This window comes from Solanum pennellii, chromosome 11, assembly GCF_001406875.1.
Source record: "Solanum pennellii chromosome 11, SPENNV200".
Taxonomy (NCBI): Eukaryota; Viridiplantae; Streptophyta; class Magnoliopsida; order Solanales; family Solanaceae; genus Solanum; species Solanum pennellii.
In genome coordinates, this window is record NC_028647.1 from 44,636,374 (window position 1) to 44,651,723 (window position 15,350).

Genomic DNA, 15,350 nt, shown 5'->3' on the forward strand with positions numbered 1-15,350 from the left:
CATCTGTGTAATTCAACTTCAATTCATGTTTAGTTCACTTGTTAGCATCTGTGTAATACAACTTTAATTCATTTGTTAGCATCTGTGTAATTCAACTTCAATTCAGTTTTAGTTCACTTGTTAGCATTTGCGTAATACAACTTTGATTCAGGTTTAATTCACTTGTTAGCATCTGTGTAATTCAACTTCAATTTAGTTTTAATTCACTTGTTAGCATCTGTGTAATATAACTTCAATTCATGTTTAATTCACTTGTTAGCATTTGTATAATTCAATTTCTGACTTATTTATATGCAAGCCATGATCACAATAAATACAGGTTTAATTCACATGTTAGCATTTGTTTAATATAACTTTATTTCAAGTTTTATTCAGGTTTAATTTAGTTGTTAGCAAAGTGGTGCTCTTCTAGCAGATTAGTCTATATGTCTCTCTCTAGTCTTTTAAATTTAGTAAATACACTTTTTAATGATGTGCAAAAAAAAATATGACTAATCTAGCGGTGATGCTTTACTTCAATGGACGATGGGATCCGAGCAACAAATATATTAACTACTTGGCAGATGGTGTGTTGATAAACACAGAGTCAACATTTTCCACCCTCGTTTCTACAATTGCTACTCAATTGTCAGTAGACACATCAACAAGTAAGGTTGAAATCAAATATAAAATTGATGAAAGGTCTCCTCCAATTAAAATTCATAATGATATGGGGGTAAAGATATATATTGAAACAAAAAAGGAACATCGAGATATGGCAAGATACCCTTTATGTGTCACAACAACTAAACCAGTCAACTCGGAGACTAATCCTGCACTCATTCCACTTTTTAACACAGACACTTCAGGAGATATGAGGGTTATACACAATTCATACTTCTCTAATACATTTAATGGTATTGATGAAGCAATACGGTTAATTGGATTCGGATCATGTGAGGAAGTTGATGAGCTAGAAGAATTAGCACCAGGCATCATTGTTAATCCTAATAACTCTTTATTTGAGAAAGATCAGGTGTATAAGAATAAATATGTCCTCACCAGTGCACTAAAAAGGCATTCCATTCTTAATCATTTCAATTCAAGACAACAAGATTAAGCGTAATCAGGTAAGACCTAAAGTCAAGTCACGTTAAATTATTAATTGTGTGTTAATATTTTTTCTACAGCCATTCGATAAAGTGCCTAGGAGAAAGCTACAGTTGGATTTTACAAGCTTCAAGCTTGAACAAATCTGAAATGTTCAAGATTAGAGAATTTGAAAGTGAAGACATATGTTTGTTGCTACATAATTCATTATCGAAAAGGTTAGCAACTAAGAGTGTTTTGGGAGTATTATTGTGGGTAAATGTGCTGAACCAGATGTTATTTACACACCAAAAGACATAAAACGTGACATGTTAGCTGAATATGGTGCGCGAGTCACATATATGCAAGCTTGGAGAGCTAAAGAAGCAGCTCTTGAATTAATCCGGGGTGATCCAATTCAATCATATGCAAAGTTGTCAAGCTACTTTCACATACTAGAGGCAACTTACCCTGGTTCTCATATAAGATTGCACAAATCAGAGGATGACCGTTTTTTATATGTGTTTGTAGCTTTGTTCACCTCGATAAAAGGATGGGAATATTGTAAACCAATTGTAGTTGTTGATGGAACTTTATTAAAAGGAGCATACAAAGGGACACTGCTAACCACTAATACCTTAGATGCAGCAAGTCAGACTTTCGAATATTATACTAGTGTTTTCTATATTGAATTTTTGAACTATGTATTAAAAGTGAATTATAACTGTAGTAAAAATGTATTAAAATTGTATTAAACAAAGTGTACATGGTGCAGGGAGTATATTTCCACTTGCTTATGCTATTGTCAATTCAGAGAATGATTCATCTTGAAGGTGATTTTTTAAGCAATTCAGAGATGCATCCGGTCAAAGACCAAAGATGTGCATCATTTTTGATAGGCATGCAAGCATTATTAAGGCAGTTTTAATAGTTTATGATGAAGTACCTCATTTTCCGTGTATGTGGCACTTACTGCAAAACATAATGAAAAATTTCAGAAGAAGTCAACAAAGGGTCACTGAGTTGTTCTACTCTATGGCGAAAACACACACTATGACAAAATTTAATCAATGTATGACAATGGTTGAGAAGATATATAAGAGGATCAAAAATTACTTGTTGAACATTGGATACAACAAATGGTCGCATGTGCATGCTGAAGTAAACAGAATTTGGATGATGACGTCAAATATAGCAGAATCAGTCAATTCACGAACAAGACATGCCAAAGTTCTTACAGTCTTGCAACTCTTGGAATTCATCAGACAACTTGTACAAAAATGGAATAACAATAACAGATCAAAGGAGACAGTTTCAGGTTTTCACCTTGGAGAAATATATTGCGGCGCAATAAAACTGCATCACAGAAATTAAAGGTATGCCTAATTTGTTTTTTAGTATTTTTACTTCGGATTCATATCTAACATCTCTCTTGAATATATCTTTTTCCTTTTCATAGGTTGTAGAGACAAATAAATATGTGTATACCGTACTTGATGGTATTACACAATTCACAGTATGTCTTCACCAACGTACATGCACATGTGGGAGATTTCAATTGGATGAGTTACCATGTCCACATGCTTTGGCCGTTTAACAATAAAACACACTGGTTATGAGAAATATTGTTCGACTTACTATACAAGAAAAATTTATTGTTGACATATAAATTTCAAATGGATCCCCTGCCAAATGAAAGTATATGGAACACACCAACACATGTTCTTGAAGATGTTGTACTTCCACCTCATCAAAAGAGACCTCCAAGAAGGCCAAAAAATAAAACACATACTCAACTAAGAGAAGATGAATTCGAGAAGGTGAAAATTACATGCAGCAATTGTGGACAACATGATCACAATAGGAAGACTTGCAAAAATGTCAGGCCTTAGCAGTTTGTTTTATAAGCCCATTAACTCTACAAATTTGGATCATGTTCGGTTATATGATTTATATTTTTAGTTCCGCAATCTCGTGTTATTCAGTTTAATAGAATGCGTTCTTAGTTGTGCAATTTCATGTTATTCAGTTTACTGGAATGTTTCTATGTGTATAGTTACATTTGATATGATATATAGATGAAATGTGGAATCTTATTTTTTTATTTTTTAATTTCTTTTTGCCGTAAGATTTAATTTGAATGACCCAGTTAAGCTTGAGGCTTGGAAATGTCTTGCTGAGTATGTTTGTCAGGTTGGGGAATTTGGGTGATACTTGGTATGTTTTTGGGAAAATGGAGGAAGGGATGTGTTTTTGGTATGTTTTTGGGAAATGAAGGAAAGGGATGTGTTTTTGATATGTTTTTGTGAAAATAGGTATTTTAATGAGGCTTTGGATTTGTATCAAAGAATGTTGTGGGTTGGAATTAAGCCTGATGTCTATGATTTTCCTTGTGTCTTGAGGACTTGTGGGGGTTAGCCTGATGGGAGAATGGGTAGGGAGATACACGCTCATGTAATACGTTTCAGCTATGATTCGGAAATCGATGTCGTTAATGCATTGATTACAATGTATGTTAAGTGTGGTGATGTTTGCAGTGCAAGAGTATTGTTTGATGGAATGTCTAAGAGAGATAGAATTTCTTGTACTGCAATGATTTCGGCTATGTGTCAAGAATGAACTTTAATTCAAGTTTAATTAACTTGTTAGTATTTGTGTAATACAACTTTAGTTTAGGTTTAATTCACTTGTTAGCGTTTGTGTAATACAACTTTAATTCAGGTTTAATTCACTTGTTAGTATTTGTGTAATATAGCTTTAATTCAAAGTTCAATTCACTTTTTAGTATTTGTGTAATGCAACTTTAGCTTAATTTTAATTCCCTTGTTAGCATTTGTGTAAATACAACTTTGATTTAGGTTTAATTCACATGTTAGCATTTGTGTAATATAGTGTTAATTCAAGTTTAATTCACTTGTGGAAATTTTAAAGGTTAGTGTAGAGTATGCTCTGTTCACTTGAAAATCCTGAAACAATTACCATGACAACATCAATAAGGACACAAAGAAGGAACAACTTCAAATAGAAGACTTACATATAAACAACACAGTTAGGTATATAATACCAACACTAACAAAATAGACCAATATAGTTTTTCATAGCCATAGTAACTACAAATTGTTTTACATTATATAATTTTCATAGTCATACTAACTAATATAACTATATTCATTTATCTAACTAGTCTTTCTTCTTCACTTTGAAGGTCACTCGCTTGCTTTCTTCTTGTATATTTCCATAATATAGCACCAAATATCTTTCGGAGAATGTCTGCCTTTACTTGTTGATTTAGAGTATGTTGGCAATTACTCACAAACTCCGCAAATGCAGCAACGAAAACTCCACAATCACTACAAAATTCAATATAAAATTGTTATCAAAATATCGATTTAATACAAAAAAATACCTATTTGATAATACTTACAGTGAATCCTCTTGTTGTCTGGGAACACCTTTAGTTATGAAATGAAACTCAATTTTCTCGAACTCACTTATCTCACTGTATTTTGGTGTTGCCTTCAATTCAGGACGCTTATCATAGAACTTGATCACACATAAATAATATGGTAAAACAACTGAAAGCATCTCAACAATATTTTTTACCTCTAAATTCACCTCACCCCTAGCCGGAAATGAATCATACACCTCCAAAGACCTTTACCTAATATCAAACACCACAAAAATCCAGTAATGTTTAGTGGAATAAGAATAAAATCCACTTTATCCCACGGGGTGCTTTCCAACGATTGACGTCCACATATATACCGGGCAATATCATCAAAATCTTCTACTTTAAAGTTCTTCTTATCCTCATGAGCATCACAAAGTTTAAAGAAAGCATTAGTAATTTTTTTCTTGAAAACACAATCAGACGTCGTAAATCGAACATTACTGTTGGTTTCATATTTTCCTTTCTTTCTTAGGTAATAGAAAATGACATCAATATACTGCAAAAAAATAAATTGAAATGCAAGAAAAAAACAGTCTCAACAAACAAATATTCAATTAACCAGGAAAGAATACGTTGAGTACACAAATCATGTAGATAAACTAGGAAAAATTCTTTTTGGCTAACTATCAGAAGGTCTTGGGCTAAAACTACATAATGTGCCAAAGAACAAGGGATGGCATAGCTAAATCATTAATGCTATGAAAAGTTCAGTCAACAGAGGCGTACACTATTGCTGTTAAATGGTTCTGCAGCAACTATTTGTCTTCAAAGTCCAAAGATCAGTACTGTACTTGATCCAAATTTATGATAATCACTAATCAGTCCTTCTATATGCAATCTATCCTAAAAAAACTCCAGTCTTGATAAACCAAATCTGTCAAATTTATGTTCTAACTAAGAATCAGCAGTAAAGAAAAAAGGATTAGATAAACCAAAGAATATAAAACAACAACAACAAAAAGAGGATATTTAGCTCCAAGAATCAAATATATGAAGAAATCAACATATTCCATCAAGTTGGGTTTTGTAATTTTGGTATACACATTTTTTTCCAAAGTAAAAAAAGTAGGAGAAGAAATAACCAGCTACCATCAATTTATAGATCTATACAATACAACAGTTCCTCAAACAAAAGAAAGTTGCAAGAAATGAGGCCAAAAAGAGGAAAATGAAAATTGCATACCACTAGATTACTACGAACATTAACTAGGCTTCATCAAGATAAACTAGTTATATGCATGAGAAAAAAGCATTTAATAGTCAAAACAAGAAAATCAAACATCTCACATCTTCGAAGAAGAAAATTAGACAGATGAATCTTTGATAATATAAAATAAACTTAAAAGTATCAAAAGACACCTTTTTTTCCTCCAAAAAATCACAGAATATCCTTGAAGTACTCTTATGAAGAGACAAAAGCAAACTCAAGATTGAGAAATGAAAAAAAATCAAAGAAATATTAACGTCCAACTAAAATTTATATAACAAACCTCATCACACCATTGTTGTCCAAAATGTGCCAATTTGAAAAACAGAGTCTTTCATCTACCGTACAGATACCCAATTCAAATGTTGGATTGATAACATTAAGAGCATATGTATAAGATTTCTTTCCCTTATAAAACAGAACAAAAATTAAAAAATACTCAAAATTGAGACAGCAACAACTAAAAAAAAGGCAAATACGAAACTAAAGAAGAGGTAGCGTTCCACAAGTTGAATTGAGCTTGTATATATTATGAATAGGAAAATTATCCAAAAAACTTCAAAATGAATTACCTTTTTTTTTACCCGTATAAAGCCACTTAGTGAATGAATCGATCAAATCGGATTCATTATCTCCTCCGGTTATATATGAAAAAGGATGTTTTGTCTCCAAAACCTGACGTGTAACACATAAAGTTCCTCTAGATTCGAAATGTTGTGTGAAGGGAGATGTTATTAACTTTTCTGGATTTTTCTTTCTGTCACGTTTCTTTGGTGACACTTTGTTTTTGTTTTGATCAACATGGGCTCTTTTTTTTTTAGATAAGATTCTTCAGTCATATTGATCTGAGAAAGATCTTTATCAAGTAGAATAAAGTCATCAAGAGTATGCAAAGGTTTTTGACAGTCCTTTGTTGCATCTGCATATAATAGATATATTGATTAATTTACAATCAACAGATGCAACACTTATTTATGTTGGTTTCTTTTACAACATTACCATCAGATTTTGCCCCAACTGTATTTACATCAGCAGCCTCTTGTACTGTAAGCAAAATAAATATTTTAATAATGGTATCAAAACAAAACGAAAGAAGTTTAGTTGAAGTTAAGAAAATTAATACCATTTATATCAGCAACAATCTCTAACAGAACTTTTTCAATAGCAATTCCTGCAACATCTTCATCTGTACATAACAAGAACATTTAAAATGACATAATTGAATTAAAGTATTGAAATATGTATATTTGTATAAAATCCTTCATTACCTATTTTACTTGATACTCTTTCAAAATTTTCAACATCAACAAATTCAACTAAAGATTTTAGCACTTGAGATTCTTCATTTTGATTTGATCCCATAACATGAGCATCGTTCCCTCTCGATTCACTTATAGATACATTAACACGGGGAGAAAATGTTATATATGATTTTAACATATTATAAAAAAATATATCAAAATTAATTGAAAAATGAAATATTTAATTCGTGTCACTTCTAGATTAACTGGAAGAAGTTACTAGACTATATATTAAAATTATATTATGAATATAACAGAAATGTACTGAAAATATAAACGAACCTCCATTAAAATCTAATCCACCCAAAAATGTCTCGCCAGCCTATTTCTTAGATGGTTCCCTGACTTCTTGAATAACAGAGCTGCTACCACCACTCTTAGGAAACAACAAAGAAATATCCTCTAATAATTGTTTGTTTGAGTTCACCACAAATTCTTTGATTTGATTGAATCCTAAATCAATCTTCTCTTCAAGCGCTTTGTTATTTTCATTCACCTAATAGAGATTAAACCATAACGCAAATATTAAAAAAAATAACAGTTTTGGAATAAAAAGCCTAAAGTCGAATTTGTGTATACTTTTACAAGCTCTTTTCTCAATTTTATGACTTCATTGGTCAAAATGTCTAGATCATAACTTGATCCTTTAGGCTCCAATTTTAAAATTTCAGCATGGTAATCACGAGGTTCAGAAAGCCTGAATTTGGATACTTCATCTTCACTAGCCACTATGTTCTCAAACTGAACACCAATACACAAAATAAAATTAGATATAGTAACTTGAGTTGAAATAAACAATATAATAAAATGTATTAACTTTGTCTAAATACCTTTTTCTTGTAGTCATGAAGAGACATTTCTCAATATATTTTAGTTGTGGACTTTCGGCAATTGTCTTCCGATTCAAGATTCTTGAAATAGAGTCAGCAGCCCGAATAGCTATATCTTCATCAACCTTTGAACAACAATCAAATATCCAAATTTGAAGAGCAAGAAGCAAGCCACCAATTCTATAGTACTTATGTGTTGACTTAAGCTCATGTCTCACGGAATCAGACAACTTTTTGTAGACATCTAAATCCCACGGATATGAATTGAATTTTCCACTTTCCATAAGGTAAAAATCTCTATTGCTAATTTGGTATTCGTTGTCCTCATATGAAATTAAAAAATTATTAATGAAGTATAGAACAACCAATGAAACAGCTGAGTCATCATCTATGAATTTTTTAGCTAAAAATAGTGCACGTAGATGACACTTTGGAACTGTCATTTTTTCCAGGAAATAACTACCCATCAAACTATATCTAGATTGGGATCATTGATAGAAGTGTCATCACTAACACAGTTTAAGCCCTTAACTATCCCAAATTCTCTAAGACCAAAAAACAACTTTTTGTTATTTATTTCAACAACAAAACATCATTCGGTGTGTGTTTTAACTCTCTATTTATAAGACAATGAATAAGTTGTAGTTGTGTGATCGATTTTGGAAAATTAAGAAAGTACCCATGACATCTATTCCTAAACAACTCAAGTTGTTTATCAGATAAAGATAGTTTGATTTGTTCAATGACACTATAATTAGTGTAAGATGACCACCCACTCGGAATATACACAACATTCGAATGTTTTCAGAATTTACGATCTTGCATATGCATTAAACATGAATTAAAAATGTGTTACTACATACTAAAGATGAATTAAAGATTAATTTCACATACTATGTGTCAAAGAAAGGTAGTAATCAGTTGAATAAAAGATGAATTAAAGTTGAATTACAACAATGACCACTTCTGGTTTCAAATTCAGAAACAAATTATCAACTTCAACTCAAGCAGCCTAAACAATGCATGATATTGTTAAAGGTTTCAACTCATATCTGTTCATGTCCCTTGAAAAGTTTATGGGGAAAACTAAGGCAGTGAGAGGATGCATGTTTGATCTTGAGTTTGTTATCCTAAATGAACTGCAACATCAATACAACACACATTCACAAGCCTACTCTCCTCTCTAAGAGCTATTCACAAAGTTGATTAGAAAGATTACAGAAATGCAGTTTATAAGACAAATCAATTTGCCACCAGAAAGAAAAACTAAAATAAACAAGTTAATGGTCAAATCTAATTATTAATTTAGAATCATATTGAGAAGGAATGATAAGTAAAAAAACACTGGTAAGACAATAACAAACTAACATGACAATGTTCTGTAACGTGGAATTGGACAGATCTCTAGAGATACTTTTCATAACTTGATTTGTTTCTTTTCTTTTTTTGATTTTGGGGGAGGTTTGGGATAAAGGGATATGCTACAAAATACAATGTCAGAAAGTAGAAATTTTAAGTTGGGGAGGACATAAGATCTACTAAGCATCTTATTGTTATTTCGTATTTACAGGTACACTATGTTGTTGAATTTGTGCTGATATAAAGGTCACCCAATCAGCTATAATCTCATGGTGCACCATTCAGGAACTTTAGTAGTTAACCAACTATGAGCCTGATATATAACCTCTTAATATATTTATCCTATATTCAATACACTAAGACACTCAAATTCCAACCTAGATAAGGTCAGCACTTAGAATCCTACCTGCTCTATTCACTTGCTGGTCATACTAAAGTTCAATTAAATATGAATTCCACATGTTACATCTAAAAAACAAGCAGTAATCAACATACAACCATTGCTAAACAACAAATAACTAAGAAAAATCCATAAACATAGATTCAAATACTACTAGCACATACCAGATATCTACTCTCTAGTAGAATGACACTTTTGGGTAAACGATTTCGTGTTTTTACATCATTCACCGACTTTTTCTTCTCCAATCCACTTTAATTTTCAATTTTTTTGACTGAAATTGAGGAGGTAAATCCTCAAAATCATCATCACTGTCCACGAGTTTCTTCGACGTAGATGCCAAATTAACACAATTTTTTCGATTTCTTCAGTGTTTTATCCTCTTTAACTCGTTTTTTTACCTTTCTTTTGCTTCTTGTTCTGCTCCTCATTGTTCTTCTCCTCATCATTCTTCTCACCCGATATTTGTGAGATTTTCAAACTAAAACTTGGACCGTCATTAACTTCATCCATAGAAGTAGAAGACGAAACTTGACGCTTCTTTCGACTTATTCTATAAACTTTCGGATTCTAAATATCAATATTCCTCACTAGCCGCAGATTTCTTCTAAGAGATTTTCCATTACCTTCTTTCATTAAAATTTGTGCCAAAAAATGAAAAAGAAAGAACAAAAAATCCTAATTTTTTGGACAGACGAGGAAAAGGAGAAAGAAAAGAGCGAGAGAGGATATGACTTATGAGCGAATACGTTTTTACTTGGTTTAAAAATTATATAAAAAAGGAATAAATGTGTTCTAAAATTGTTTGTAGTTAATATAGCTAAAAATTGACAAAAATAATACTTAAAATTGATAATTATAAAATAAAAGATCTTTGTTTATGTAATTTTCACTAAATTTTTCCATAACTGTTGGCCCGTGACCTCAAGATTGTTCATAACTAGTTTGATTCATAAGGAGTAATTCAATTTTAATTAATTTTAATTTAATTTAATTTAATTTAATTTAATTTAATTAGTAATTTTGATTTTTGATGTATAACAATAAAAATAAAAGAGAAAAACGAATTCTAGAGAGGGAGAGGGAGTGAGAAAACAAAAGGCTGTTGTTGGGATCCCATCTTCCTTAACTTCCAATCCCAGCTTCCTTTTCTTCCTCCACCCCACCAGCACCACTATCACCATCAATACCGCCACACGCCGCCGTTGACGATCCAAATTCCCACCGTAGACTTTTACCAAATTATATCAATTATGTCGATCAACATGAAAACTTTAACCCAAGCCTTCGCCAAAGCCTCAGCTAAAGCCTCAGCGGTGATCGAGAAAACGGTTCAAACCACCGTACAAGAAGTTTCTGGTTTACCCAGAGCTTTACAAGACTACGATCTCTTAGATCAGATCGGGTCAGCCGGACCGGGCCTAGCTTGGAAGTTGTACTCGGCCAAGGCCCGAGATGGCCACGCCGTGTACCCAAACGTTTGTGTTTGGCTTCTTGATAAGCGAGCTCTTTCCGAGGCACGACAACGGGCAGGGCTATCCAAGACCGCTGAAGACTCGTTTTTTGACATCATTCGGGCTGATGCCTCCCGGCTGGTGAGGTTGAGGCATCCTGGGGTTGTTCATGTAGTGCAGGCACTTGATGAGAGTAAAAATGGTATGGCTATGGTTACAGAACCCTTGTTTGCTTCGGCTGCTAATGCTTTGGGGGATTTGGAGAATATTGAGAAAGTTCCCAAAGAGCTTAAAGGAATGGTAATCATGTTATTCTGACTGTCTTTTGGATAATTGTGTAATTCACTGCATATTTCTTTGATTTTCTCATGGCAAGTTTGGATTTTAATAGTGATTGTGATGATTTGAGGTGTTTTAAGTGTGTCATTCTATTTTGAGTTAATTGTGGTTTTATCACTGGGAAAGAAGAGTAAAAAACTGAAGAGAGAAAATAGATTGTAATTAGTATGTTATCATGCTGTGACGGTGTGGCCTAATTAACGTTTTGTGTCATTTCCTAAGTAGATAGTTCACTTTTACTTATTTAGTTAGTTTACTTTGGGTTTATGGGTGCCATTTACTAACTTATGTAGTAGATGTAAGGTTGACTCCGACAACTACCGCCTACTAAGGATGGTTTGTATTAGACTATCATATATAGTTAGATGTAAAATTCACTGCCAAGGCTATTAGGGACTCATTGTACTAGACCAAAAGTTTTTTCTTGTTCTTTGAAGGTCCATAATTTTTAGTTTTGGCTATCTATCTTTCTTGGCAAGTTTGAAGTTTTTTTGAGTTTTGTTGGTCATTACATGGGTTTTTGAGTTACATTGTGGTTTTATCACAGAAAGAAAGAAAAAAGTGAAAAGAACAAGTGGGTTACTAGTATAGATTTTCGAGTTGCAATAATGTGATGATAACAACTATCTCTCAACCACACCCAAGGGTGTGACCTAGTGGTCAATGAAGTGGTGAGGTCTCAGGTCTAAATCCTGCTGCGTACAAAAACACTAGGCAATTTCTTCCCATTTGTCCTAGCTTTGATAGGCAGAGTTACCTGATATTTGTTGCTTGTGAGAGGTAGCAGGTTTCCTATGGAATTAGTCGAGGCGCGCATAAGCGGATCCGGACCACTCTTGTAAAAAAATGAAGAAGCTCTCTCAAGTACTTTGGGATTGATGTTTAGCTAATTGAGTAACTAAACATGATGGTAACGTTGTTTCATTTCCTTAGTAACTGATTAAAAAAGCTATTGAGTGCCTAGACTGATACACCAAACAAGACCAAAAAAAGGTACTCCCTATGTTTCAATTTATATGATACACTTTCCTTTTTAGTCAGTCCCATCAAGAATGACAGATTTGTTGATTTCGCAAATATTTAATGACGATCTGTTGGGTCCCAGTTATTTAACAAAAAGTCCAAATTGTACTTTTCTATGTAAAATTCTTTATTTAAGGGTTGATTTGGAACATTGCAAGTTCTTCCCCCAGTCAAACTACTTCACATAAATTGAGATGGAGGGAGTAGCAAAAATCACAAGGGAAGCAAATTTCACACAAAGTTAGGAAATAGTTTGCCCTGTTCAACAGGTTCTTACTATCCTACTACACGGCCCAAAATACTAAAAGGAAGAGTTTGATCCTAGCTCAGAAGGAACTCTAGCTATGTGTCATTTTTATAGTAGATATTATACATTATTTTAGGTTTATGTGTGCAATATACAAACTTTACAGTAGATATAGACCGACTCCAGCCATGCAGGACTATTATCATTGGACAAAATGTTTAGATTTACTAACTCAAGATGTCAGATTGACTCTGAAAGCTAGAGATGGTTTGTATTAGACCAAAAGTGATGCTTAAGTAGTTGATTGTAAGGTCTGCTTTCAAATATGCTAGAAAAAAAAGATTCTGAGGGATGGGTTGTATCAGCAGAAGATTTTCCTTGCTCGTCTGATGTCATTAAAATTTTAATTTTTGCTTTTGTGGCACATATGTTCTGTCTAGCTGGGCAACAACGTTTGTATCATGACTCTCTTTTAAAAGAATTTCACTATATAGAGCTTGAATGTGGTCATAGGTTGTAATTGCTTGGAGAGATTTAGTGGAGAGAAGGTTTGAATTTAGCTTTAAGAAATTTATCTTAGTCTAAGTTGCTCGGACTCTCCGCGTCGGATCCTTTAAAAATACACTATTTTTGTCCGACATGCACCCGTCGACATTTTTGAATAGTCTGAGCAACATAGATCTTAGTGGTGCTTGTAAGAGTGTCCTTGTCTGTATCTATATAGAGCACATTGGCACGAGCACATGATATATGTCTTCAACCTGTGCATATGGTTATCATAATTATATGTGATGATTCCAGATGTTGGAGTCAAGATTGATGTGGAGATTCCTCTTCACCTATCACCACAAGTCATTGTCATCCTCTACGGACAAAAAAGTTCTTGTTGGTGGCAAAGTGGGAAAGACACAATTTGGATGAACAAGTTCTTGTTGGTTGCAAAATGGGAAGACACAGTTTAAGGAGTATTTGAGTTTTGTGGGAGACTTACGTCTCACTATAGGTATAAGCATGTAATGTTGAGAACACCTAATTTTGCCTTAAAAGACAAATTATTAGTTGTGGAATGATTTGGCCTGAATAGAGCATAAGAATATAGAAGGATTCATAGATTTGGCCTTGATTAGCTTGGGATGGAGTATATATGATGTGTACATATTGACTTTGTTATATACATTGGATTTGGATCACACTGTAAAATACTGATCAAAGAAAAAGCATGTGATGATGCTTTAGTCAGAGGTGGAGCCGAAGTTTTGTGGGTTCTATATTTTAAGAAAAGGTAGTGAACTCAAGCTAATATTTATTAACCAAAACTGAAAAACAAACAAATTACCAATATTTAATGTACACGTTAAACAAATGATGAACTATTTAAACACTATATAGTATATAAACGCTATCCTTACAAAATTGAATGAATATCGATCATATAAACTTTTGCTGAAGATCTTGATAATCACCAAAATTACAAATTGCACTTCAAATTGTATGTTTCACAGTGATTATCTTATAATTCGTTATGACTTTTCTAGGTTCAATCTTTTTTTTTTCAAGTCACAAAATTATCACTTGTCAGCAAATTATCACAATGATGAAATCACAACTCACAAAACGAGTCGTAAAGCTTGTTGAAAGAAAAGCACAAAGGAAGCTTCTCAAGCACCTAATTTGCATAATGTGCATTATGCATACTAAATAAATTGATAGAAACATAATGGAGGAGTGGAGTCTCTCATATAAACATATGCAATTGTAAATATTAGAGTTACTTCTTGGTCTAGTCCAATTAATTATTTTTACCCTCAACACTAACACATTAAACAAAAAGGATAATACTTGTAGAACCAAGAATATGTCAGTAGTGAAACTTCTTTAATTGTACATAATCTTAAAGTAATTTATTTACAAAATATATCCTTAAGATTGTATATGGTATAGTACATATTTAAAGGTAAGCAATTAGAAAATTGTCAGGGATTTTGCCGATAAAATTTAGGAACCAAAACAGGAAAAGTTGACTATAAATGATCAAAATATGAGACATTTGTAGAATCAAAGATTAGAAATCAACTTTTCATTAAATTACTATACATTATAATAGGCAAATAAAATTAAAAAATAATAAGAGGAAGAGAGGAGAAACAAAAATATGTATAGGAAAAAATTGAGGCAGGTGAGGTTTGATCGCATAGTTCACAAAAATTGAGGACTTTGATTGCCTGTCAATTACCACCGAACCAATACTTCTGTTTGTTTGTGGTTTGTACTTTGCACCTAAACAACTATGGATATTTACTGATTTTTCTAGTACAAATACCACGTCTGAGCAAAAGCTACTGGGTTTGTTCGAAACCCCACGTAAAACTTTAGCTCGACCCCTGGCTATAGTTGCTCTTTTTTCATGTAAAAGAGGTATTGTATTGACATAGGGCAACCAGTGGGAAAGTCAGCTCCGTAGAAACAAAAAAGTGCATCGTTTGGAGTCAGCTATGCTTGGAATGCAGAACATCTCTTGTGGAGCTGAAAATGTGGAGCTGGACTGGCTACGGAGCATAGAGCATGAAAATGTCTCCAGTTGTCATGTGAACCTGATAGAAGGAAAGGAACTTTAGAGCTTTTGAAGGCCCATAAATTGCAAAAGAACAAGAAAAAATAATGTTCGACTCCC

At 33.0% G+C, this 15,350-nt stretch overlaps 1 protein-coding gene and 3 pseudogenes across 1 annotated transcript in view; 2 read left to right on the forward strand and 2 right to left on the reverse strand.

The window, feature by feature from the left end:
* The first annotated feature begins 2,103 nt into the window (after nucleotides 1-2,103).
* Nucleotides 2,104-2,960, forward strand: LOC107004449 (annotated as a pseudogene).
* A 1,280-nt stretch (nucleotides 2,961-4,240) lies between these two features.
* On the reverse strand, nucleotides 4,241-7,166 carry LOC107004384 (annotated as a pseudogene).
* A 386-nt stretch (nucleotides 7,167-7,552) lies between these two features.
* LOC114073891 lies at nucleotides 7,553-10,252 on the reverse strand (annotated as a pseudogene).
* Nucleotides 10,253-10,674: 422 nt separating this feature from the next.
* Nucleotides 10,675-15,350, forward strand: part of LOC107004594 (SCY1-like protein 2) — a 34,461-nt gene continuing 29,785 nt past the window's right edge. Inside the window, exon 1 of the mRNA XM_015202855.2 lies at nucleotides 10,675-11,370. Coding sequence (XP_015058341.1) covers nucleotides 10,870-11,370 — 501 coding nt within the window. The 5' untranslated portion in view covers nucleotides 10,675-10,869. The remainder of the gene's footprint in view (nucleotides 11,371-15,350) is intronic.